General features: G+C 46.9%; 3 protein-coding genes across 3 annotated transcripts; all 3 read left to right on the forward strand.

Annotated features, from left to right (window-relative positions):
* The first annotated feature begins 1,509 nt into the window (after positions 1-1,509).
* LOC5668139 (ATP-binding cassette sub-family G member 1) lies at positions 1,510-15,983 on the forward strand. The gene is made up of 7 exons (XM_061659133.1): positions 1,510-2,619; positions 11,306-11,420; positions 12,593-12,782; positions 12,863-13,247; positions 14,107-14,658; positions 14,740-14,996; positions 15,070-15,983. The coding sequence occupies exons 1-7, from the start codon at positions 2,349-2,351 to the stop codon at positions 15,412-15,414; spliced, it is 2,115 nt and encodes a 704-aa protein (XP_061515117.1). The 5' UTR covers positions 1,510-2,348; the 3' UTR covers positions 15,415-15,983.
* Positions 15,984-17,358: 1,375 nt separating this feature from the next.
* LOC5668141 (ATP-binding cassette sub-family G member 4) lies at positions 17,359-20,257 on the forward strand. The gene is made up of 5 exons (XM_061659134.1): positions 17,359-18,316; positions 18,385-18,956; positions 19,028-19,278; positions 19,369-19,537; positions 19,623-20,257. The coding sequence occupies exons 1-5, from the start codon at positions 18,072-18,074 to the stop codon at positions 20,222-20,224; spliced, it is 1,839 nt and encodes a 612-aa protein (XP_061515118.1). The 5' UTR covers positions 17,359-18,071; the 3' UTR covers positions 20,225-20,257.
* A 592-nt stretch (positions 20,258-20,849) lies between these two features.
* On the forward strand, positions 20,850-24,025 carry LOC5668142 (ATP-binding cassette sub-family G member 4). The gene is made up of 3 exons (XM_001688222.3): positions 20,850-21,059; positions 21,124-22,197; positions 22,968-24,025. The coding sequence occupies exons 1-3, from the start codon at positions 20,951-20,953 to the stop codon at positions 23,567-23,569; spliced, it is 1,785 nt and encodes a 594-aa protein (XP_001688274.2). The 5' UTR covers positions 20,850-20,950; the 3' UTR covers positions 23,570-24,025.
* Positions 24,026-24,078: the final 53 nt, after the last annotated feature.

Consider the following 24,078-nt stretch of genomic DNA (forward strand, 5'->3'; position numbering starts at 1 on the left):
TCCAATGATCGCAAAACAATTCAAAGTGTAGATGGGGATATTGTTTTGTTCCCTTTCATTTCATCCCTTCCTAGAATGCTTATGACGTAAATTGAAAGAAATGTATAATCGCTGGAATCTACTGGTAGAACAACACACTGCTACAGCAAGCGTGTTTAGCGCGTTATCAGCAAATGGTGGCGAGTGGCCAGCGTTTCAATTGAAGCCCTTTTTCAGTTCAGTTGACGCGTTTGACGCATTGCTAGTGTCACTAATGTGTTTGGTTAATGAATTTGAATCGTGATAACCTTAGAGGGAGGCGAACCTGAAGGGCATGAAATTCGATTCCAAAGGTCAGCACGGCCACACTTTCGGCGTTAAAAGTAGGCACGGAAGCATGTAAACTGATAGAGTCTCAATAGTTGGAGGCACAAAAAACGACTTCTAGGTTGAAAGTTTTAATGACAGACATCCAAGCCTACTTCAGGTCCAAGTCCATGTTCTAATTTGACCTGGTCTTATGCTGATAATGGCCTCTTTTAAGGCAGCTGTCTTCTCCCCATCGTCAGCTGATGGACACAGAAAATCTGGCACAGCGTCTTATTCGTTTCAGCTGCACCGCTGAACAGTTGAGCAGGACAGTTCAAAGATAACCGAACTTCGATGCCCTCATTGACATCCGCCCAGAAGCGTCGTTCTTGTTCAAGCTCGGGCCGCCCAGTCGTGATAAGTACATTGTAGTGCAAGTGTACCGAGAGCGCACACGGCTGTGTTTGTAATGGGTCATTTGCTTCCCCATAGCGGTTTCAAATGTTTGCTAAAAAATGCGATACGCGCCCGTTATCAACACGCTTATGCTGTGGCGGAATGGCCTGGCCGGGTCAGCATAATCGTGGTGCCTGAGTGCCCAATGGAACATCCCCGTAGATCCGTGTTCTCGGCTACTGTTTGGTGATTTGAAGAAACCTTATTTCTGGTTTTATTGCACGGAAAGAACCTTAAAGATCATCGACTGGCCAAGGATGTGCACATGAGCCCGAGTGCATGCGGAGAAGGTTGTCTGCATAATAAACAACAAAAAAGAAGTAACCCTGTTTGCGCGTGCGATGCAGTTGGAGTTGGTTTGCGTGTTACGCGCGAGAGAGCGAAAGGCAGGTGCGCTCTGGGGGCAGTCATTTCACGCACACCGTGCTGCTTGGTTTTGGTGAGCACAGCAGGCTAGATGAGAATCGTGTTCGAAGGGCCGTAACTCTGCGGTGTGTAAAAATGAAACCGGAGTTGTGTTTGAGGCGTTTAATGATTTTATGTAGCAAAAGAGAGAGTTTCTATATCGTTTTTAGGATGCTTACTGTGCACATTTTAGTGCGTTTTAAAAAATGTTATGGCAAACATCATGTTTGTGCTACGTTATCATTTGTTTTATTTATTTTTAAGTTTCAATAATAAAATAACGCTTTAACCAAACCAACCTCCAACAAAATCCCACCATGCGGTGCCGCTTTGCTGCTCCAACCGTTGCTTTGTTGTGCGCGCGGCTTCGCGGATCAGCTGAGCCGCTCGGTGCCTTCAGTATTCTCCGAGAGGCGAGCGAACGTGGATGCGTGCCCAGCTCATTCCCAGGTCGGTCCGATTGCATCGAACAACCCATCCGCGACTTCTCACCCGCGTCGGTCGGTCGGTGGCCGCGGTCGTTGTGCCGTTGTTTGTGGTTATTTCGGTGCGGGTGCACTTAGAGCCATCGTACCTTAGGGAGCCTCGACGAGAAAAAGGGCGGAGTGTGTGAGTGTGTTGATACCGAATGCCGTTGTTTGGTTTTCGGAACCCGAGTCACGGAGAAAAGAAGAGCAGGGAAGAAGGGATCACGACGTTATTCGTTTGGGAAGGAAGCTTGGTTGTACCGCATCGCAGCCCTTCTTTGTGCAACTCAGCGTGCGTGTGTTGTTTTGTGTAGGTTTTGTGTGTGAAGAATAAAAGCGCATACTGGGGGAGAGTGATGCGTTTCCCGCTGTGCTAACAGAATCGATGGGCTCTTTGGCTAGCGTCGAACCCGTCGTAGAATGGTCCAGTGGAGCACCCGAGAGTGAACGGTGAGCGAGAAGATAGCTCTCGTGGGATGTGTTACTAAGAGAGTGTGTTTCTTAGGTTCTAGTTTGGCACGAAACGTATTTTTAGCCAAATTGCTGGTTGCCAACATCCCAACCATGTGCTAACCATTTCGCGCATTCTTAACCGGTAGACCATTAGTTGGGATTAGTTTCTCTGTATGTGTGACTGAGTGTCTGGCATCAGCTACAGAGAACTAGAGAGCAAGAACTAGTGAACAAAACAAGAAAACATCCAAAACGTCTTCCTCGAGCCGAGCCATTGAAATGGCCGAGGAATCGTATGAAATGAACCCGGCCAGCTCGGCCGAGCTGAACGGTGGACCCGCAGATCCAGAGGCGGGAACATCCCCGGTATCCGGTGTCGGTGGTCGGCGGGCCGGTGCAGCAAAGCTAGAGCCCCTACAGATACCGGCGGTACCGGCCGTGGAGCAGGAGATAGCGGCACCGTCGCTGATTGCCGCTCGGCTGTTCAAACCGGTAACGGTCAGCTTCAAGAACCTGTCGTACTCGGTACGCAATGGAATATTTCGCAAAGGTAAGACTCGTCGACCTGCCGGCTCTTGTTTTACAGGTGTTTCACAGGTGGGACGTCTTATCAACCTCAATCCCATCCATCCTGCCATCATCCACGGACGGGGCAGGTGTTGAGGGGTGTCGGGGTGTCTTCGGGGTGATAGCGTAGCGTACAAGTCCAAAAAGGGCAGTTTCGTTCTGCAGCTGGTTGTACGGAAATTGGGGACAACAACCCAAAATCCCATCAACACTGAGCGCTTGTTACGAAGTGTCTGCAGAAGGTGTACCGTGTCGTTCTTCCCCCTTCTTCTTCGGGTTGGAGTGGTGTAATGTAGGAGATATTGATAAGACAGGCCTCACAGACAGGCGTTACTTATCGCTTGTCGGGCGTTCGGGAGGATCACCTTCGAAGCTCACTGGTGGCATAGTTGCAGCTATATTAGCCGTGAGGATTAATAGAAGTCACTTCGAAGGCCTTTTTGCAGGGGCCAGCTGGCAGAAGGCCAATCGGTTGGTTAGTCTCGAACAAGTTTGCAAGGGATAGCGGCAAAAACAGGTGTAAATTCGTGTATGGTTTTAACTGTTTTCTCTTTTTGTACGTTTTGGCAGATGTTAAAAAGCGAAAGTGACGGTGGCACGTGTGTTAACGTCACTTTTTATTGTGCATGTTGGAAATGCAGCTCTTGTCGTGCCGGACATGACACTGTCCAATGCGTTGCGTTTATCAGAGAGATCTTCCGATTGAAGGATTACAACTAGATCATTAAAAGAATGAAGATTTTTGGGAATTTTAACTGAACTTGTAAGGTTCTAAGCATCTCAAAAGTTAGTCTCCTCACAGAAGAGTTTATTCCCAAACACTATACTTTATTGTGTCTACAGGACCAACAAGAACCTGTACTGCCCCATTATTCATGTTCAAGCGCACCAGCCTCAGGCTTTCGCTTATCTCCCACTGCAACACAGGCACTATGTCTGTATGTGCTCGCGCCATACACCCCCGAAAAGTGAAAACAAACACATTTTGTGCCGTCGTTAAATTATCGTCAACATGTGGCCGTTCCACTTTTACGAGGAGGTTTTTGGGGAATTATTTTTAAACCCTACCCCCTCGGCCTGCTCACGGGACCACAATTTTCCGTCTGGTACATTTGGTGCAAGATCGTACTTTTAGGAAGCGTGCCTTTAAGCACCAAGCAGCAGCAGCAGCTTGTGAAAGGGCGTGTTTGTTTTACACTTTTGAAATGTTAGTTCGTTGTGCTTTCATTGGTGTAGGTGCCATTGGTCCGAGTGGAAACAGGCAGGTTGGATTGAATGAACCCAGCACAATGCAGCAGTGACTCGAACTCAAACGATCGGCGTGCAAGCCGGTCAATGTCGTGTCTGGTTCGTTCTATCAATCACACACATACGACGCACATGGTAGGGTGTGCTGGATGCTAATTAAATATCTGATTCATTGCTAGAAACAAGGCAAGGAAGCGCGGTTTGAAGCGTGGCCTCACAGAGGGGACACATTTATAATCATTCGCACCGGACCAAAGCTTCACTCATCAGCACTGCTGCTCTTCTGCCGTCGTGTGTTGTCAAGTGAAGTTGGCAACACGCTTCTTTTCGCCTCTTTCTTTATGTTGGTTCTCTTCCTGAAGCGCCTCTTCATTTGCGCCTACTTCATGCTGGTTAAGAATGGCTCGCCAAACGATCCTTCCTCTTGCGCATGGGGCTGGTGCGCACGCTGTTTGCCTACGCGATTATGTTTTTCGCAGATGATTCTTCCTTCTCTCCTCGGTTTTTGCTGGTTGTTTTGGGGTCCGCTTTTGGGGAAGGTATCAAAAATGTTTTTGGGGCTCTTTCGTTAAAATTCATGAGACATGAGACCAAAAATGAATCGTCCGCACTTTTCTGTTCTTTCTCTTTCTTCTTCGCAAAGGTTTGGCTTGATGATGGCGTTTTGAAGGCAAACCACAGCCAACTAGATCGAACCGTTGGCTCGGTCTAAGGAAAGATCACGCACACACGCATGTGTGTGTTTTGCACGCAACGTTAACTTTTTGAACGGTTGAAGGCACAGTTTTGAATTTTTAAAAATGTTAAGGTTCGCAGTGGTTCGAGTTGAAGGCTTGTGTTTGTATTGTGGGTTTCGGCATGCACGAACGAAAGTTTTGTAATATAAAATCATTTAACATTGAGTTACCGAATTTCTCTTTTAGAAAACGAAAGTTAAGAAAATCATGCATGTCATTTCTCACAAAAACTCCAATAAAAGAACAACAACAACTCCATTCATTCTCATGTTCTAGTTTTGCTTTCAGTTTTAGACATCGCATACGCTGTACTGTGCGTTAGGCTCCAGACCTCTTAATTATTATGTCATCGCGCGCCGCACTGCCAACCCATCTCTTGCCCAGATCTGCTCGGTACGATCATCGATCGCCATATTGCACGCTCCCCTTCCCTCCTTTTTTCCGTCGTTTGTTAAAACGACCGCGTGGTCGCGGCTTTTCGTGCACGACGGGGATGTGCGCGCGCGCACAGTGACACACATCGCGTCCCTTGCCTGCACGCATTTTGCACGGGTTGAACGAACTTCAGATAACCTTCGGCGAGATTATTTTCGACTGTGTGTTGGCTTTTTTGTTTGTTCGTTTTTTCTCTCCCTCCATCTCACTGTTTGGATCGGTGTCATGTTGCCGGGACGCTCGTTTATCGTTGGAAAAAAGTACACACGATCCCCTGCGTTTCTATGGGGATGGCGGTGTGCGTGTGAGTGACATCTAAACCACACTGCTGCGTGCTGTTCGTTGAGTGTGCTGTCGATTCCGGCCGTCTGTTTACACGGCTGGTTTGCGAGCTCTGTTTCGAGTCTCGTTCTGCTCCCCCACAGTCCAGCTTTGTCAAGTCTGTCTTTGGCCTTTAGGGCGTTAATCGAAACATGCATTGCCCTTGTGCGGCCGAGTGATGCAGTTGCTGCACTGCCCCAGAGATGCAGATTCGCGCGCGCGTGTGGAGCGGCGGAACCGGTTCCGACCAGCTTTTGCGTGGACGAGGCGAGATCATGATCTCCGAGAGCTCGAGACACGGCGCTCCGGAACTGGAGCGTGCGGGTGAGCGAGTGAAACACAAAGGATGCGCTCTCTGTTCGTGGCCCCGAGTTTGGGTGTGGCGTCTGTCACCGCGGACCCACACCCATACAGAGAGAAACAGAGAGCCGTTGTTTCTATTGCAATTTCAAATCGGTTGCGAATCCCACGGGGTATTTCTGGGGAGCGGTTGCACAACACACACACACAAACACTCGAGAACCAGGCACAATCTGGGGGTAGTGGGGAGTTAAATAAAGATGATCATGCAAACCGTCCTCTTCCCGCGGAAACCGCACTCCAGAAGTGATGAGTTATGAGGGGAAGAGAATCGTCCTCGACCGTCCAGAAGATTCGCGCCACGCGTAATCATACCCGCGGGCCTGTCGGAGTTGACCCCGTTTCAACCATTCCTCCCTGGGCGCGCCTAATAAATAAACACACTCGCAGCACTCGACTTCTCGACAAATCTCGCCCAAGACAAAGGCGTCTAGGGTAGCGCGTGTGGCACTGTGTTGCGCGTGTGTGTGTGTATGCCGGCGTTCGTGCACGTATCTCAATCGACGGTGGCATATGCGGGGCATGTTGATATTTGCAAATACAGTGCATGGTGTTAGATTACCAATGAGTAAAATGATGATTTTTTACAGCAAAATTAGTAAAAAGTGCATGGGCTGAAAAAAAGGTAACGAAAAACGAGAATGCTGCACATCAATGGTAGCAATCTCAAGAGTGTCCTTTGTTACCCATATCCACTCCTAATCATTTCCAGAGTCTTGTACGATCAAAATTGGAACCAAACTTAGTCATTTCTAGCCATTCTGTCTTATTTTTGGAGATGGATTAGTGGCTACTTTTGCAGTATTTTACCAAATTTGTACAGATCTGAAGCTGCATTTGTTGAAATCCGAATCTGAAGCGCTCTCGCTAACAGTACTTTGATCCGTACGAACACGTCGAGAAATATCAAGACTAGGATGGACATGGGGTCAATATTAGTTTTAATATGGACTAGGACTCGCATTCTTGCTTCAGCTTAGGATTCTTCCTCTTCGATATACAGTAGAACGTCGATTATCCGGGGGCGGATTAACCGGCGGGTGGCTTAACCGTGCGCATAAATGTAACAGCTGTTCAAACGTACAGCGAACATTTGCTGCGATAGTCAAGTGGGCAACCAGTTTTTGGTGCAGCTCTGTAGTGTCTAGTGGTGTTTTCGAAATTTAATTTTGTTCATGAACTGTGGTCCAATCTATAGTTATTGATTAAAATAATATTCTAATAACGATTTATCGATTAATTCAAGGTGAATTAATCATAAAACTAGTGAATTTTTAAATTTTTAAATGAATTTGACATTTCTTGGACCATTATCCGTGCAAATCGATTAACCGGCATCCGCCCGGTCCCGAGCTGCCCGGATAATCGACGTTCCACTGTATTTGTTTGTTTGCTCATTTCTTCTTATGCGGTGCTATATTGATACAAGCTTATAGGATAGGCATAGCTTATAGGATTTTTTTGACTAGTCAGAATCATATAAGTACTTTAGATTAAGGGTTTCTCTGTATGTAAGAGATATATTTTATATTTTATATTTTCATCATCTGAAGTTTGACATCAACCATATCTATGTACTTATTTACGCCTCCCAATCTCTTAACCCCGGTTATTCGTATAAAATGTGCTGAAACAGAGCTATTTCTTAAGCGACCAGGAGAAGAGATCTTAAACGGCAGTACTGACCGATCATGTTTTTTTGTACTGAACGAAAAATTCAAGGAAAAGCCTCCTCGATCTTATGCTACTCTTTGAGCTGTCGTTCAATGGAATTGATAGTAGGCAATTCTTTTCTTTTATACTTCAAAACTAGAACTGACTGTCATTGAAGCGACTTGGTTTTGAACAAATAATGCTTACGATCTTTGACGATTTTATGTATCACAAGCCATGGTTTGAAGCTTTTTACAAGTTAAATTAATTTTAATTCAAATTAAAAACTTTAGCTGACCTTAAAACTATTCATCCCACTGTCCTCTTGACCGCCCCGTGCGTACAGCTCGCTTGGCCGCACCACTTGGCTACCACTTATCAATCCGATGGTGGCCGTATTTGCTGTTTTTTTTTCTAATATAACCCCGTCCACCCTGAGTGGGACGACGCATCGCTTTGCAAATTCACGACCGGCAAAAACACACACACAAACGCACCGAGGAAAAAAAAGAATTGATAATCAAACCCACCCGAGAGCCGTTCCGGTCAACGGTGTCCCCGGTGCGCTTGTGTGCTGGCAGACGAATTGTTTGACTTCCCGGTTGGTATGTTTTCTTAGTCACCGCGAGTTCGAATGTCTTGCGATTGGAGGGGATTGATTGCTGAGCGCGCTAGCAAACAGTTGCTCGCCAACGTTTAATCGCCGATAGGGCTGAGCGATTGGCCCTCTTTGTCGCGCTGCAATTACGCTCCATTTCGCGCAGGGCTTGATAAGCTCGACCGGGAAACATCACGCATTGAGCATTGAATTTCACAGCCACTGGGAGCAAGGGCAGAAATTCTACTCGCTGTGTATCCAAAGCTAACAAGATGTGTTGTCGTTAGAAAATGAATCCATTTCATTGCTCTCTGGCGAGCATGCTCTGCCTCCCTGGTTCGTCCCTTAGTGCACGATCGTCACCCTTAGATTCCATTGTGCTGCCCACCGACAAGTGCAGCGAATGTGCACTCCATCGCGGGGCATAAACCGCGCTTGATGGAAGCGCACGCGAAAGTATCGCTCGCTGCGCAATGAAGCGCGACGAAACGGCGCACCGTGCTGCATTTTAAATAAAATATTTTGCATTTCATGTGCATGTGTGTGTGTATGCGTTTGAGCTGCGGCGCGAAGCATATGAGCACGCGCGCCCGGCTGCAACTGCGTTGCGGTACGGGAGATTCGCGACGCGATTACGTTAGCAAACGGTTAATATAATTTTACGTCAAGCTTGTTTGATATGATTGTTGAATGGCTGTGAAGGTTGGAGATGCTTGAAATGTGTAAAGAATGGGTTGTTGTAAATGATTGTTTACGAAAATAAATCGATACAGAAACGGGCAGCTCGATCAATTTCACCACACAAAAGCGTTGATTTTTGTACATTCAGCGTGCACACGCGGACCGCAAGTTTGAGGTCAACTTCCACCTTGTTTACGAATTGATATCGTGTGGCAGAACCAAACACCATAACTCTCTCTCTCTCTCTCTCTCTCTCACACACACACACACACACACGCGGGTGCACCCAATTCTCAATTGCCTATTCCCTACTGCAGTTAATGCAATTTACAAACAACCCCATTTTTTTTCGAACCGAATCGAATGCAAACAACGCAAAACGAACCAAGGCGATCTTAACGCTTGCCGAATTGCGTTAGGTTAGGTATATTTCGTGGTTCATTCGTCACGGGGATGGGAGAAAGAATATAAACATTTATGACGCACATAACCTCTGTTTTTTTGATGATCGGGAACACGCGCTTTGCAAGTGTTGGAGGATTTTCCGAAGGTCATCCGTACAAAGCTGTCAAGAGCAAGTCCACCATCGCGGAAAGAGAATTAGGTTAATGTCTCTCGGCCACTGGCAACAGGTGTAGAGAGCAGGATTGAAGGAAGATTTGCAATTCCTGATACGATTGTACATTGTAGCAGCGACAGCCAACACCAATCCATTCAGATGCGCATCTGATGTACGCAAATATATTCCCCAGTTTGTCGCTTAAAGCAATCGCGAGTCCATGCTTGTGATGACACATTCCCATGGTGGCCAGGGAACTGGACAGTTTATGATAATCTTTCCGTTCCCCACAGCTAACATTGACCCGTGTGCCATTTTTTTGCCAAGGCAAGGACAGCGAATGCGCTCAGCTGCTGCTTTAAAGCGAAGACGAACGGCCGGCGGTCACAGATACGTTCGTTCGATTGTTTTAATTGAGCTCAATTGGAGGATCACGAGGATCACGAGGTTAGATGATGATGATGATGATTCCACCCACAAATCGTACTGCCTTGGGCGTAGTTTGTGCACAGCATTTGTGTGCTGTACGTGCTCTAGAATTAGATCCTTCTTGGAAGTTTCGGTGTCCCAAAAAACCTTTTGCTCTGCTGTTGGTTTGCGATGCACTCTCCAGCGTGTTCTTCATCAACGTGACGACAATGTCTTGATTCGAAACCGGTTTCTGACACGTAGTGGTTGAATATTACCCGAGGAAAGGAGAATAAGAAACACGCAGCGCGATGTTATTGATCGGCGTTCTTCCCTTGGCGGAGTTCCAGCAGTACGGGAGCACGGGAGGTTTGAAATTTGAGTCCAACGTGGAACCTCTCTCGGCTTCCAACTTCTGCCCGTGGAAAACCTGTTCTGGGCACGTTCAGCTTTGCGTTGAATGTGTGATGCCTTCTTCTAAGAGTGAGGCTGGTTGGTTCTGCTGGAGTTTAGCGGAGGTTAGCTAAAGCAAATGCAACCGAAGCAGCTGATCGGCTTATAACTTTCCTGCACTGGTGGCCTGAAGACTGGCCTAGTTATTGCATGGATTTCCGCTGGCTTTGCATCGATAACCGGTTCTGGTTGCGTAGAGCAAGGAGCATGTGTGCGTGTGTCAATGTATTCAAGATCAATCCCTGAACTGTGAACCAGGGAGCCAAATTTAGGGATAGGGTTTTTTTGGGACCTAAAATGAACGAATTTGGTTGATTCCAACATCCCGATCAGAAGAGATCTTTTCATTTTGTGGTTAATTTTATCATAATTTACCGTCCCTCGTGGAAGACAGTGAAATTGGAGTGAACAGTAAAGTATATAAAACCATAAACCAAACCAGAATGAAATCTTTGAGTCAACAAAAGGACTGGGACTACCTTGCAAAGTTCTTTTTGGAACGGCCACCACCAAGAATAATTTCTAAGTATATCACTCCCTTGCGTAGGAGCAACTGGGAAAGCATTCACTGAAGTCTAAGTCATGCACACAAATATGTCATGTGCACACGGTCCGCCTCGTAGGCGCCGAGACTGGAATTAGAAGTTGCAAGATGCTACTTTGTTGCGTGTGAAGTCTCGATATAGTATATTCCAAGCAATTGATCTTGCGTGTTAATGATGTACAAATACATATGACTTGCATAACCGTTTGTTTAGCTTATGTGAGAAAAAAACAGGTTTTTGATGAGAACGCAATATCTTCGATCTGTCGATAAGCGTTTTTTCACAAGCCGCGTTCAAATGAATGGTGTAAAAATTCTAGAACTATTCCTCCGACACTCATCTTTACCTTCACCCCTGATTAAATGTTTAAACCCAAACTTATTTCACAACTTTAGGCCTCAATCAGGCTTTTTAGTTTCCCCCCCTATCTCATTACGACACATCGTAAATCCCATTTGTGTAGTGTTTCATCATCCCCAATTTGTGCTGGAAATGACGAAACCAACCATGTTTCTGTTTCCTGTTTTCGTCCAAAACTGACACCTTACCATTTATCGGGCGAAGGTTAAAGCTTCCCCAGTTTTACACCTACTAAATGCATGCATGCAGGCGCGTGCTGTGCGTTTTATCTATCTATAACCGCCCGTATCATATCCCATTATCTTCCGCAGGTCGGGACATACTGAAAGATATCAGCGGCGAGTTCCGGGCCGGGGAGCTAACCGCCATCATGGGCCCGTCCGGGGCGGGCAAGAGCACCCTGCTGGACATTTTGGCGGGCTTTACGTAAGTTTTGCAGTGCGAGTTTATTTGCATTTAATAGCAGGTTTATTGGGATGGAGGTGGCTGGTGCTGGTGCAGTGACTTCGACAACCTTAGACGTGTGGATAGCCAGTTCTGGAAAAAGGCGCTCGGCATCGATCGTCGGGAGAAGCTTTTGCACTTCCTGCTGTTGCTACGTGGTGATCGTTACTTTGTAACCAAGAAACGGGACAGTTGAGGAGGTAGAATTTATTTCCTATACTGTTCATCAATCATAGCCTTGGATGTAACCTTTTGCCGTTATGGGAATTGTTACCAAGAGAACCTAGCACACGAGCCTTCGGATACGATTCTTGGATTAAACACAGCTTATAGGACCAGCATAAGCATCAACACGCCTCGCCTACCCTTCCACGGAGTTTCTAACAACAAAGAGGAATGGAGAGGTGATGCACTTTGAAATCGCCATTGTCCGATTGCTTAGTCGGTGCGCGTTTCGTGCCGTAGACGGTGGTGTTTAATCTTCGGCCTGCGAAACAGTGGAGCTGGAGGTGTAGAAAAAATAAGCCGCTACAAACGCGCTCACCCCGCAGTAAACGGTCATTAGTGGTGATCGATGAATCCAGGGGTTGATTGACACTTTGAACGGTTGCTAATCGGACACGCAGGAGGCATTGTACTGCTAGACCATACGCGTGCGTCTTCTTTTGACTTCGACTGACTCCACCATACAGAGCTTACAGCAGTGTAGTGCAGTGTATGACGTCATATGAAATGGAGCTCTGCTAGCGCAACTGCACGACGACTTCATGTCGCATAGGATAAAGCCCTTGTTATGGTTCTTGGTACACCAGTGGTTACAAACAAAGAGCACTCGGTCGGTTGTGATATGAGTCACGCAAGCGAGATCGCTGGAAAGGCCATTAGGAACCTTCAGAATGACACCCTCCAAGGGGTGGCGCCATAGACGATCGCTTTCTAATCTCACGGCACGGAATTCTTCAAACAGTTTGATGGGGAAATAGTATCAGTATCGCTCCCTTTTTCCCCCACGGTACATATCTATGTTTACTGGCTTATCGTTTGTACACCGACACCGACCGCCACATGCCTACTAAATCAACATATTTTTGGCGCCATCATAATCACCATTATGCGTTTCCTGTTCCTCTTTCTTCCCCCCCCCCCCCCCACAGTGAGGGTGGCTTCACGGGTGAACTTCTGGTCAACAAGCAGCCGCGGGATCTGAAACGGTTCCGGCGGATGTCCGCCTACATCATGCAGGATCACGATCTGCAGCCCCATCTGACCGTGCTGGAGGCGATGCATTTCTCCGCCAATCTCAAAATCGGAGCCGAACTCAGCCCGGCGAGCAAAAAGATTCGCGTAAGTGCAAGCGCAACAGTAGCGGGCGTTACCGTATGTGTGCACATCGGCAAAATCTCACCTCACCTTTGTTGTTTCAGATGAACGAAATACTCCGTGCCATTGGGCTGCACGAGGCGAAGAAAACGCGCACCGGAAGGTTATCCGGAGGTCAGAAGAAGCGGCTAGCGATCGCGCTGGAAATCGTGAACAATCCGCCGGTAATGTTCTTCGACGAGCCGACGAGCGGCCTGGACAGCTCCACGTCCACGCAGTGTGTCGCACTGTTGAAGCAGCTGGCCCGCGAAGGCCGCACGATCATCTGCACGATACACCAACCGTCCGCGCTGCTGTTCAACATGTTTGACCATCTGTACGCGGTCGCGGAGGGTGAATGCATCTATACCGGTGGCACCGGGAACATTGTGTCGTTCCTGAAGGAGCTCGACATCGTCTGCCCTGAGCATTACAATCCGTCCGATTACTGTAAGTATTTGGGGGGGAGTGCGGTTGCACTTGTTTAATGGGAGTACTTTTGAGGGTTGTTTTTTTTAAACATTATGATCGAGCAAGGTCTTCTGAGCTTCTTCCAATTTCTCACGATGAGGTGGCTAAACTGCTCGTGATACTGTATATTGCTCTATAGATAATACACTGGAACGTTCCGGGCAGAGCAGTGAAAGATAAGCGTGTTATTGATATGGGGAACATTACAGGCAAAATTTGTCTGTTGTTGATGAGTCATTTTCGATTTCAAAAGGGTTTTTTTTTGTACAAAAAAAATCAAATACTAGAAGAAGATTTTTATGTAAAATATGTAGAATTGATTTGAAAAAATTATGCTCATAATTTATTTCCGTTTTATCAAATATTCAAAAAGCTTAATTGGAATGTAAATATTACCAGCAGTGTAATTTTCATTGCAGCGCGTCCAAAGCTAAGAACAAAAAGCTTCACATCTCTGACGCATAGATGGCGCTGATCATGAGTTTGCCTGAACGTTTTATGTTCCCATGAGGCGCTCTTGTTAAGAGTAGACAACAAGGCAGTAACAAGGATTTTGTATTTTTTTGTGTTTACTAGTTAATTTGGCTCGGTTTTGGCTAGTTAATAGGATTACAGACAAATATATAGCATTATTGTAACAAGGTTTGATCCGTATTTGTATTTTAATGCTGAATATATATCTATATTATTTTATTTCCATAGAAATAGACGTTTCAATTTAATTTGACAATTCACATGCCAAACCAGTTAATAATTGATATTTGAATTTTTAAATGATATATTAGAAAAAAAACTGAAACAACGTTCTAACTGTAACCTTTTGATTACCTTATTTCAGTGTTAGAAATAGCAACGCACGACTACGGCCGGCTGAACGATAGTCTGGTGGAAAAGATGATGAACGGGCAGAGCAACTTCTACCGCAATCCGGAAGCGTTCGCGCCGACGTTCGAGAGCAAGCTGCTGCCGATCAAGGAATCGTCCCCGGACGGACCAATGGTACTGCTCGAGATGCCCCTGTTTCCCGAGCACGACAACGACGACGCCCGCAACCAGCAGCGGCCCGTCTCGCCCGTGCTGGCCACGCCAAAGAAACTCGCCAAAAAGCTGTCGTTCAACCCGGAGCGGTGGTGCGGTCGGGATGAGATCTACACCACCAGCTTCTGCCGGCAGTTTTCGCTGCTGCTGCTCCGCACCTTTCTCATACTGAGCCGGGATCGGTCGCTGATGACGATGCGGTTCGCGATCCACTGTCTGATTGCGCCACTGATCGGGATGCTGTACTTCGGGATCGGTAATCAGGCGGCGCAGATCTTCAACAACTACAACTACGTGTTCTTCTCGATCATGTTTCTGATGTTTACGGCGTTCAGCTCAATGACCATGGCGTGTAAGTAGAAAGCACGCAATTTGCTTTGTTTTTATGGGGCTTTTCTAATTTAGTGTCATTTTTTCCCCTTCTCCAAAACAGTTCCACTCGAGCTGCCGATTATTACGCGGGAGCACTTTAACCGCTGGTACTCGTTGCGGGCGTACTACATCGCCATGACGGTGGCCGACATTCCGATCCAGCTGCTCTGCACCGTCACGTACATACTCATCACGTACTACATGACCGGCCAGCCGCCGGAAGCGTTCCGGGTCGGTCTGTTTACCCTGATCTGTCTGATGGTCGCCTGGGTTGCGCAGGGGCTCGGCCTGCTGGTCGCATCACTGTTTGACGTGAAGGTAAGCAAATAGAGGCAGCCGAAAGTCAATGAGAATCATCAAAAACTTTAACACTCTAATATTCCCCAAACAGAATGGCGCAATCTTTGGACCCTTCTTCATCTGTCCGTTCCTGATATTTTCCGGCTTCTTCATACACCTGACCGATGCGCACCCGATCATGCACTGGCTGTTTCACATCTCGTTCCTTAAGTACGCGCTGCAGGGCGCCGCGTTAGCCATCTTCGGCTACGACCGGCCCCGGATGGACTGTGACGAAACGTACTGTCACTTTGTGTTGCCAAAGAAGTTCCTGAAGGAGGTCGACATGCTCGAGGCGGACTTTGTCGAGGCTGTGATAGCGCTCGGTGTGATATTTTTCGTCTTCCGGGTGTCCGCCTTCTACGTGATGCAGTACCGGATGAAGAATAAGATTTAACTGTCCCCAATTCTGCTAGGAAGCTAGTCAGTTTGCACCGCCTCCCGTCCCGTCACACAGAGCTTTTTTTTTGGAGGGGGCCGCCAGCTTCGCTCACAACTCTCACATTCCATCGCATTGGAAAGCAAGGGGTGCGCATCGCCTCGAGGGGAATACAAATTTTACGGTAGATGGTAGTAGCACGGGAAGGAGCGTTTGCGTTATTATTGTAAGGTAGTAAGGTGGTGCAAGTAGGCGCTTTTTGTTTTGCAAGGAGGCGGAAAAGGAGGATCAGCTTTTCGCAGCAGTAGCATTTAAGAAACGCAGAAGACTAAAAGATTGTCGTACCCTGGGAGGGAGTGTGCGTACAACTCAACACGGCTCATATCTCTCGCCTAGCTTGCACGGTGTAAAACGAAGGCGGGTAAACGGACACTAATCCAAAAAAAATTAGAAGAAGCACAATTCTGAAGTATGCTGGTTACGTTTTATGCTGCTTCGTAGGGTGGTAAGTTGTTTTTGAATAATGTTTGCAAGTAATCATGTGATATGTGATGTAAATATAGCGCGCCTTTTACGAATGGTTTTAAGAGCGAATTTTGAGCGTCCATGTGAAAGAAATGTCTATTAGCGCTAGTTTTAATGGGTTATGTTCATTATGTTGTTCGGAGGATTTTTCATGGTTTTTTTTGATTATTTTCGATGTTTTTGGATTTGTTCCAGGATCTATCGATCGCAATATCCAACGATGGCATCGTTCCAACACGTTTGAAACTACTGTTAATACAAAAATTAAGAAACAATTGATAGACAATATCGTAGCACAAATCCTAAAAATTTAAAATCAGAAATCACCCAGAAATCATTGAGAATTTGCAATGGTAATTATCTTATAAGAAATAACTATCTTTTCTTAAATATTATTGAAGTCCTATAAATTCCACCATTAATTCTAGAACTGCTTACTGGAATTGATCAATTCCACTCGGTTCTACTGCTCCAATTGTTCTCGATGCTGATAGTATCAATTGTAATTGACAATAAATTATGATAAATACAAAAAAATATCAAAACTAAACCAGTAAATTCATGCCCAATACATGCTCATTCACTTTCATATAAATTATGTTTTCTCCAAACAAATTTTCATTCAATGCCTTAACATTTCATGGAGCCCTATTGCAAGATGGTCACCAAGATGGTTTCTAAAAAGACTTATCAATTGTTACACAACTTTCTAATTTTTTTAGAACAATGTTTTGAAATTTTGATGTTATGCAGCTTTATTTTCAAGCTTGAGCACGATAAAGATGAGTTCGTTTTGTGCAATCGGATTATATTTCAAAGCATGTTTCAAAGAACAGGTTATGCACTCGATGGATTGTGAGTTTTTGTTTAAACAATTTATGTTTGAAGGAAATTTTCATTTAAAAAACACAACAATTGTTTTGTTTTGAGAACTTTTGGACTGTAACAGACAAATTCAATCGAAATCTTAATGACCTTAATAACCTGTTTTGCGAACAATGGCACTACGCTAGCGAGTATATTGTTATACTATGGTACAGAAGGGAGGATCCATCTATGGGAAGGGAGGTCTATCCATGATAATAGATAAACTGAGAAGATAGACTACATTACAAGCGTATTGGAAAATAAACATGAACCAGATTGATATCACAATAAATATCCATGTTTTCATGCAAATTAATGTGCTCAGCATTTGAGAAACAGGCGTTGGATGGCCTGGATGATCTCATTGATCTTAAAACTCACGATCATTTCTTCGCGCTTTCTACCACCTAGAATGTAGACCAACATTCTCATAAGCGACAGTTTGATCCCACGCAAACGAAAACAACCAAAATGTTAATCATCCTTCCCACCCACTGCATCCGATCTGAAGCGATCACCGATTCTCACTATTGTTGAGTAGGGCGTTTCGCACTACCCCTAAGCTAATTCTGAAAGCGCCAGAGTTTGATAAACACTGTTCACCCCATTCGCGGGGTTTCGTTACGTGCTCGGGCGTTTAAATTATGCTCCGCGTAACCGATTACCGTGTGCGTGTGTGAAAACGATATTGATTAAATCAATAAGGTCCACCCGTAGCCACCGTAGCTCTCACAGTGAAGGAAAACGAGTTAGAAGCTGCTTCTAATGGTTGGCACACATACAGGCCCCGGGCGCGAAAAAAAAAGGGCAGTCGAGCCTCTGATTCTCTGAGGTGGCGCTGAAACACAAATCCGATCAACGGTGTGAGTAAGCCTTGCGGGAAGGGAGACCGGGACCGCGATTCGCGCGCGCTCGTCCAAAGCAGCGTTCGCCGACAGTTGCATTGGAGCGTCGAGCGTGAGCGGTTGGGCGCGTTAGTCAGCCAACCGTGTGTGAACCGTGGTGCATATGAGTTGTTGCAATTGAAGTGAACGGTAATGTGGTTCATATCGTAGAGCTATAAGTAGTAAGAAAAGTGTCGCCAGTGTGTCAAGTGTTCCATAAATCAATGCCGCCGATCAATGCTCCGAGAGCAAGTTTCGCTCGATCATTAGCGTAGACATTCTCTGCTGTTTGCTAATCAACAACAACGACTAGAGTAGAGGTACTAGTCGGTGGTGGTGGTGGTGGTGGTTGTGCTGGTCGCGTGTCAACCCCCCCACACGAACAGTCGGCCTGCAACGATGGAGATGGCAGACGGTGAGTGTGTCGATGCGGTTGCACTTAATGTGGACGATGCCGTACTGGGGCAGAGGTTAACGCTAACCTTCCGCAACATCTGCTATCGACGCAAGGATCGGAATGGCGGACGGCCCAAGGACATCATCAAGGGTGTGTCGGGACGGTTTGAGCCTGGCAGGTTGGTGGCAGTGCTGGGTCCATCCGGAGCTGGGAAATCTTCCCTTCTGAGCATCCTTTCCGGATTAAGGTAGGCTTAAGAGTGATAGATGACAAACTCCACATCACAATTTTTACACTCCACTATACTTTCAACAGACAGACTGGGTTCATCGGTACGATCGAGGTGAATGGGTACATGCTGGATAGGCGCCGGTATCGCCAGCAGTGTGTCTACATCCAACAGGACTTTAACCTAATCGACCACCTAACCGTGCTGGAAACGATGAACTACGCAGCCGAGCTGAAGATGCCGAACCGATCAGAAATGGTGCGCAAGAAGAAGGTGAACGACGTGCTGCACATCCTCGGGCTGGACAATGCGATGCGTACGGCGGTGAAGAAGCTTTCCGGTGGTGAAAAGAAGCGTCTCTCGATCGGTATTGAGATGGTCAGCAATCCACCCATAATACTGCTGGACGAACCAACGAGCGGGTTGGACAGTGTGGCCGCAATGGAGCTTATAAGCTACGTGAAAACAGTGGCAGCCGAGGGTCGTACCGTTGTCTGCGTCATCCATCAACCGTCTTCCAGCCTGTTCCAGCTGTTCGATGATCTCTATCTGCTGGCGGGCGGTGTTTGCATTTACAGTGGCCCACTGGACGGTATGGTCGGCATGTTTGCGGAAGCCGGTCACCAGTGTCCGAAGTTCTACAACCGAGCCGACTTTGGTAGGGTCGCATTCGCACAGTTGTTTTTGTTTGGATGAGCCCCGCCTTATCAGCGTTATTGTTTCTTGCAGCGCTCGAAGTAGCGTCTAAGCCGTTGCGTGAGCTGGAACAGCTGGTGCATCGGTATGGCAAGCTGGACGCGATCGACCGGAAGCAGACACGGCAGGAAAACAACATCAAGGACGAGAACGACCCGCTGGACGAAGATATTGACGTGGCGACGAAATCAAATCGCCAAAGACGCGGCCGATATCAAGTCTCTCAGTGGAAACAGTTTTACGTGTTATTGCGTAGGTCGTTGCGGGTGACTTCGAGAGATTTTGTGAGTAGCTTTTCGAGTGGTTTTAAATGGTTCATGAATATTCAGATGAATCTAATTCTGATATTGGCTTTTCCGTGTGTGATGTTCCAGTTTTTTGCTCAGCTGCGTGTTATTGCCCACATACTGGTGGGATGTTTGCTTGGCGCCGTCTTCTATCAAGCCGGACAGGATGGGGCGCTGGTCATGGTGAACGGTGCCTGCCTGTTCTTCTTCCAGCTGTTCATCTTCTTCGGTAACGCGATGCCGTGTGTTATCACCTGTGAGTTGTTTTAAAAGTCGTATTTATTTTTGTGTTTATCGGTTGAATCCTAACTCCTCGTCTCTCTCTCTCTCTTTCCGTTTAGTTCCACTCGAAACCAAAGTGTTCGTGCGAGAGCGGCTCAACAACTGGTACTCGCTGGAGGCGTACTACCTCTCCAAGATCGTTGCCGATCTGCCGCTTCAGCTCATCTGCCCGTCAGTGTTTCTAGCGATCGCCTACTACCTTACCGGCCAACCGCTCGAATGGGAACGGTTCGGCAAGCTCGCTCTCGTACTGCTCCTGCTCGGCATCTTCGCCCAAACGGTGGGACTCCTCTCCGGCGCCGCGTTCGACATCCAGATGGCAACATTCTTCGTGCCATGCTTCAGCATACCGTCGCTACTGTTTTCGGGCTTTTTTGTCAAACCGTACGAAATGAACGAATACCTCGGGTATGTGGCGTACACCTCCTTCTTCCGCTACAGCCTGCAGGGTTCGCTGCAGGCCGTCTACGGCGATGGCCGGGGAGCGTTTCCCTGCTCCAAGGATATCTGCTACTACAACAAACCGGGTAAATTTCTCAAGTTCATGGACACGCGCGAAGATGGCTACTGGGAGAATGTGTACGTGCTGGTTGGGTTTATTGTTGCGTTTCAAGCCATACTGTATGTGGTGTTGCGCTTTCGATTGAAAATATACCAATAATGTTGCGGTTGAAGGGGTGTTGGTTGTAGAGTACGAATGCCTTATGTTCTCATCACCAGCGAGGAGATCCGAAAACAATGTCTGGAGTAGAACAACGCGCGCCTTAGCTTCTCAGACCTTGAGCATGAACCTTAACCTCATATCTTTCATTAGAAGGTACTGGATCAAGATGTTGGGTTGGAGTGTAGTTGCAGCTGCTTTTAATTACAAATTTCTTGGAATTCACTTATACGTGACCAGCTCCGCTGGAATGGAGTACAAAATCCCCTGACACACATGTTGCGTTGCCGGCATCAAAATGCCAAAGCTAATTGTTGACTATCGGCGCTCGTTAGCGCTCTAAACTCGGCGTCACTTACTGACTAAGTCGTTGCCAATGCAGCATGAGTTGCAATGTCTCTCGCTCTTTCTTCCGCGCGAACCGATGACGCAATGTTCGCTTGGTTGTGGCGGTGGGGTTTGCTGTGATCGTGGAAAAAAATGTTTATTTGTACATCATGAGCGTCCCCGCGTCCAATGCATTGCTATGAATGGGAATGCATACGATCGTGTGCACTTGTGCAGGGAGGTGGGGGAGGGGTACAATTTTCCGCTCAAGGTCTCGTGCACTTGCATAGCCCCGTATAGTGCGACTGATTAGTTCGGTCTGGTCGAGCGCGTCTAAGTGCGCGGAGTGAGCCGAACTCAGTGTTGCCTCGGTAGCGCCATGCGGCAGTAGTACACGCGATGGCAGGCAGCGAAGAGATCGAGCTGAACCGCCTGTCGGCCGCAACTCCGCTGCAAAACTTTGTCCCCTCAACGATACGATTTCGCAATGTGGTCTACAGGACAAATGGTGAGGTGGTGAAGTGATGTTTAACGGAGTCCCTTTGAGGGTAATCAGTTTTATTGTGTTTCAGAGAAAGAAATATTGGGCAACGTGTCGGGACGCTTCCAACACGGGCGGTTGGTCGCACTCATGGGACCTTCCGGCGCGGGCAAGTCGTCACTCCTGAACGTACTGTCCGGTGCGCAAGTATTCGGCATGATCGGTACCGTCACGATCAACGGTGAGCCGGTGGAAGAGAACGATCCACGCAGCGTGTACGTCGAGCAGGAGTGCCCACTGCTGGCGTTTCTCACCGTCCAGGAAACGATGCAGTTTGCCGTGGACATGAAGATGCCGCAGAGTTCCCCGAAATCGGCCAAGCAGGCCAAAATCGATAACATTTTGGAGATGGTCGGTTTGGATACGGCTCGAAACACGGTCGTTCGCAGTCTGTCCGGGGGCGAGCAGCGCCGATTGGCGGTAGCAGTTGAACTGATCACCAATCCACCGATAATGCTGTTCGACGAGCCAACGAGCGGGCTGGACAGTGTGTCGTCGACGCAGGTGATTGCACACCTAAAATCGTTGGCGATGAGTGGCCGTACAATCGTCTGTACGATCCACCAGCCGGCTTCCAGTCTATTCCAGCTGTTCGACGATGTGTATCTGCTGCGACAGGGACGCTGTTTGTATGCTGGGCCGGTTGAGCAGATGCTTACACGGTTTGCCCGGGTTGGATTGCGCTGTCCGGAGTATTACAATCCGGCCGATTTTGCGCTGGAATCGATATCGGCCAACCAGCCGGAAGCGCACCGGATGCTGTGCCAGCTGGTGGACGAGGAGATGCGGGAGGTTAATGCGGGTGCACCGTCCAGCCCGACGACGCTCGCTGCTCAGCTCGGACAGGGTGGGAAGAGGATTGCTCGTTATCAGACAGCTGGCTATTATCAGTTGTACACACTGTTGAAGCGATCGGTAGTGTCGTCGGCGAGGGATGAGTTTTTCCTCAAGATTCGACTCGGTATGCATCTGGCGCTGGGGCTCGTCTTCGGTGCGGTACACTATGATGCTGGGTCGGATGCGGCCAAGGTGCTGGCAAACGTTGGTTGCTTCTTCCAGCTGTTTGCCTTCGTGTATTTTACGAACGCAGTGTCGGTGGTTAACTGTAAGTGTTTATGCGAATGTGGAGTGATGATGGCAATGAGTGAGTTATACCAGAGTGAATGAGTTAGAATTGCGAATTGCTTCGGTTGATTTTTAAAAGCCCTGTGAAACTACAGTGAATACGTTAACAGTTGACGTTGGAAGTTGTATCACACATTGAGCTTAAACTCTAGAATGAGTTGTTTAACTCATGTTTGACTCTATTCACTGCGAGTGATTTGTTGGTCAGCGTGAAGAGGTAAATTTCATATTTGAATTTAAAGAAAGTGTAATTAAACTCACGAATGATTTAGTTCACTCGCATTGAATTGTTTTTCACCGCACAGAGTGAAAATGTGCAAAAAGATCTAACTCTCAAATGGTTTATCTAACTCACAAATCACTCTTAATGACTTACTGGCCTCTGCGAAGAGTTGAAGTAGTCGTTGAGGTTTAACTGTTGCAAGAGTTATTCAATTCATGAGTGATTTAATTTATTATTTGTGAATTAATCGTCCACATTGAGACTTAATATCGGAAGGAGTTATGTTAGGTCACTATAAATTAAATGCGTAGAGTTGAAGAGTTAAATCTCTCATTCAAAATGAACTCTCAGTGCAAGGATTCACATTCAATTCACATTGGTAATTCACATTAAATGAGTTTTAGTTCATCGAAAAGAGTTAAATGATAACTTCGTGTCGATTCAACTCACACTCACTGTTAAGATCAAGCTCACTTTAACCCATTCTAACTCCTTTTGCGCATCACTAATGGCACTTTCACTTCCAGATGCGGATGAGGTGAGCGTCGCGATCAAGGAAATCGCCAACAACTGGTACAGCCGGGAGGCTTACTTTGCCGCCAAGCTTATCCACGACCTACCGCTCCAGCTGTTCTGTCCCTCGTTTCTGCTCGCGATCGTGTACTACCTAACCGGCCAGCCGCTCGAGTGGGCCCGGTTCGGCATGCTGCTCGGTGTGTTCGCAATCGGAGGCGTCATCGGCCAAAGCCTGGGCCTGATCGGGGGCATCTGTTTCGAGGTGAAGATGCAAAACTTTTTCGTAGCGAACGCGTGCATCGTGCCGATACTGTTTTCGGGCTTCTTTGTCAATGCGGGCGACATGATTGCGATCCTGCGACCGCTCAGTACGGTGTCGTTCTTTCGGTACCAGTTCCACGGCGCGATGCAGGCACTGTACGGGTACGATCGGGGCAATATACCGTGCGGACAGGTGTACTGCTATTACAAGAAACCGACCACGCTGCTGGAGCAGTTCGATATCGACGAGTACGGGTATGGGACGAGCATTGCGAAGGCGTTAGTGTTGGTGCTGATAATGCAGCTGATCATTTACGTCGGGTTTGTGGTGCGATTGCGACGAATAAAGTGAGCCAGCGTGTTGAGCGAGCGAGTGTTGTTTTGTACAGGAGTGTAGCCATTGCATTAATGATATGGGTCAGTGGTCGGCAGAAACGTGACGTTGCGCCTGGTCAGGGTTAGTGTGGTTAGCGTTAGTGGCTTTTACGCTATAAAATGAGGTAGTGCATTTGTTGTTAGTATTGTGCATTGCATAAGAGACCGGTCATAATTTGTATATTTTCTACGATTTGTTCCATTCCTCGTGCGATTAAATCACTTGGTGTAAATTATTACGTATCAGTGTATAAAAGGTTATTAAAAATAAATGAACATCTCATTATGTGTGACTGTGACAAATAAAAAGAAGGGTACATTCTTTAAAAATGAATGCTCTTTATAATATTAAAAAACTGCTTAAAATGACTGCTGTTAAGAAATTAAATTTTAATTTTTAAACCACATAATAAATAAAATTTGTCAAACGTAAGATTACTTAATATTGTTTGCTCCCCTCATGCATTATTCATTATTTCCTCCCTG

Source organism: Anopheles gambiae, chromosome 3, assembly GCF_943734735.2.
Source record: "Anopheles gambiae chromosome 3, idAnoGambNW_F1_1, whole genome shotgun sequence".
NCBI lineage: Eukaryota > Metazoa > Arthropoda > Insecta > Diptera > Culicidae > Anopheles > Anopheles gambiae.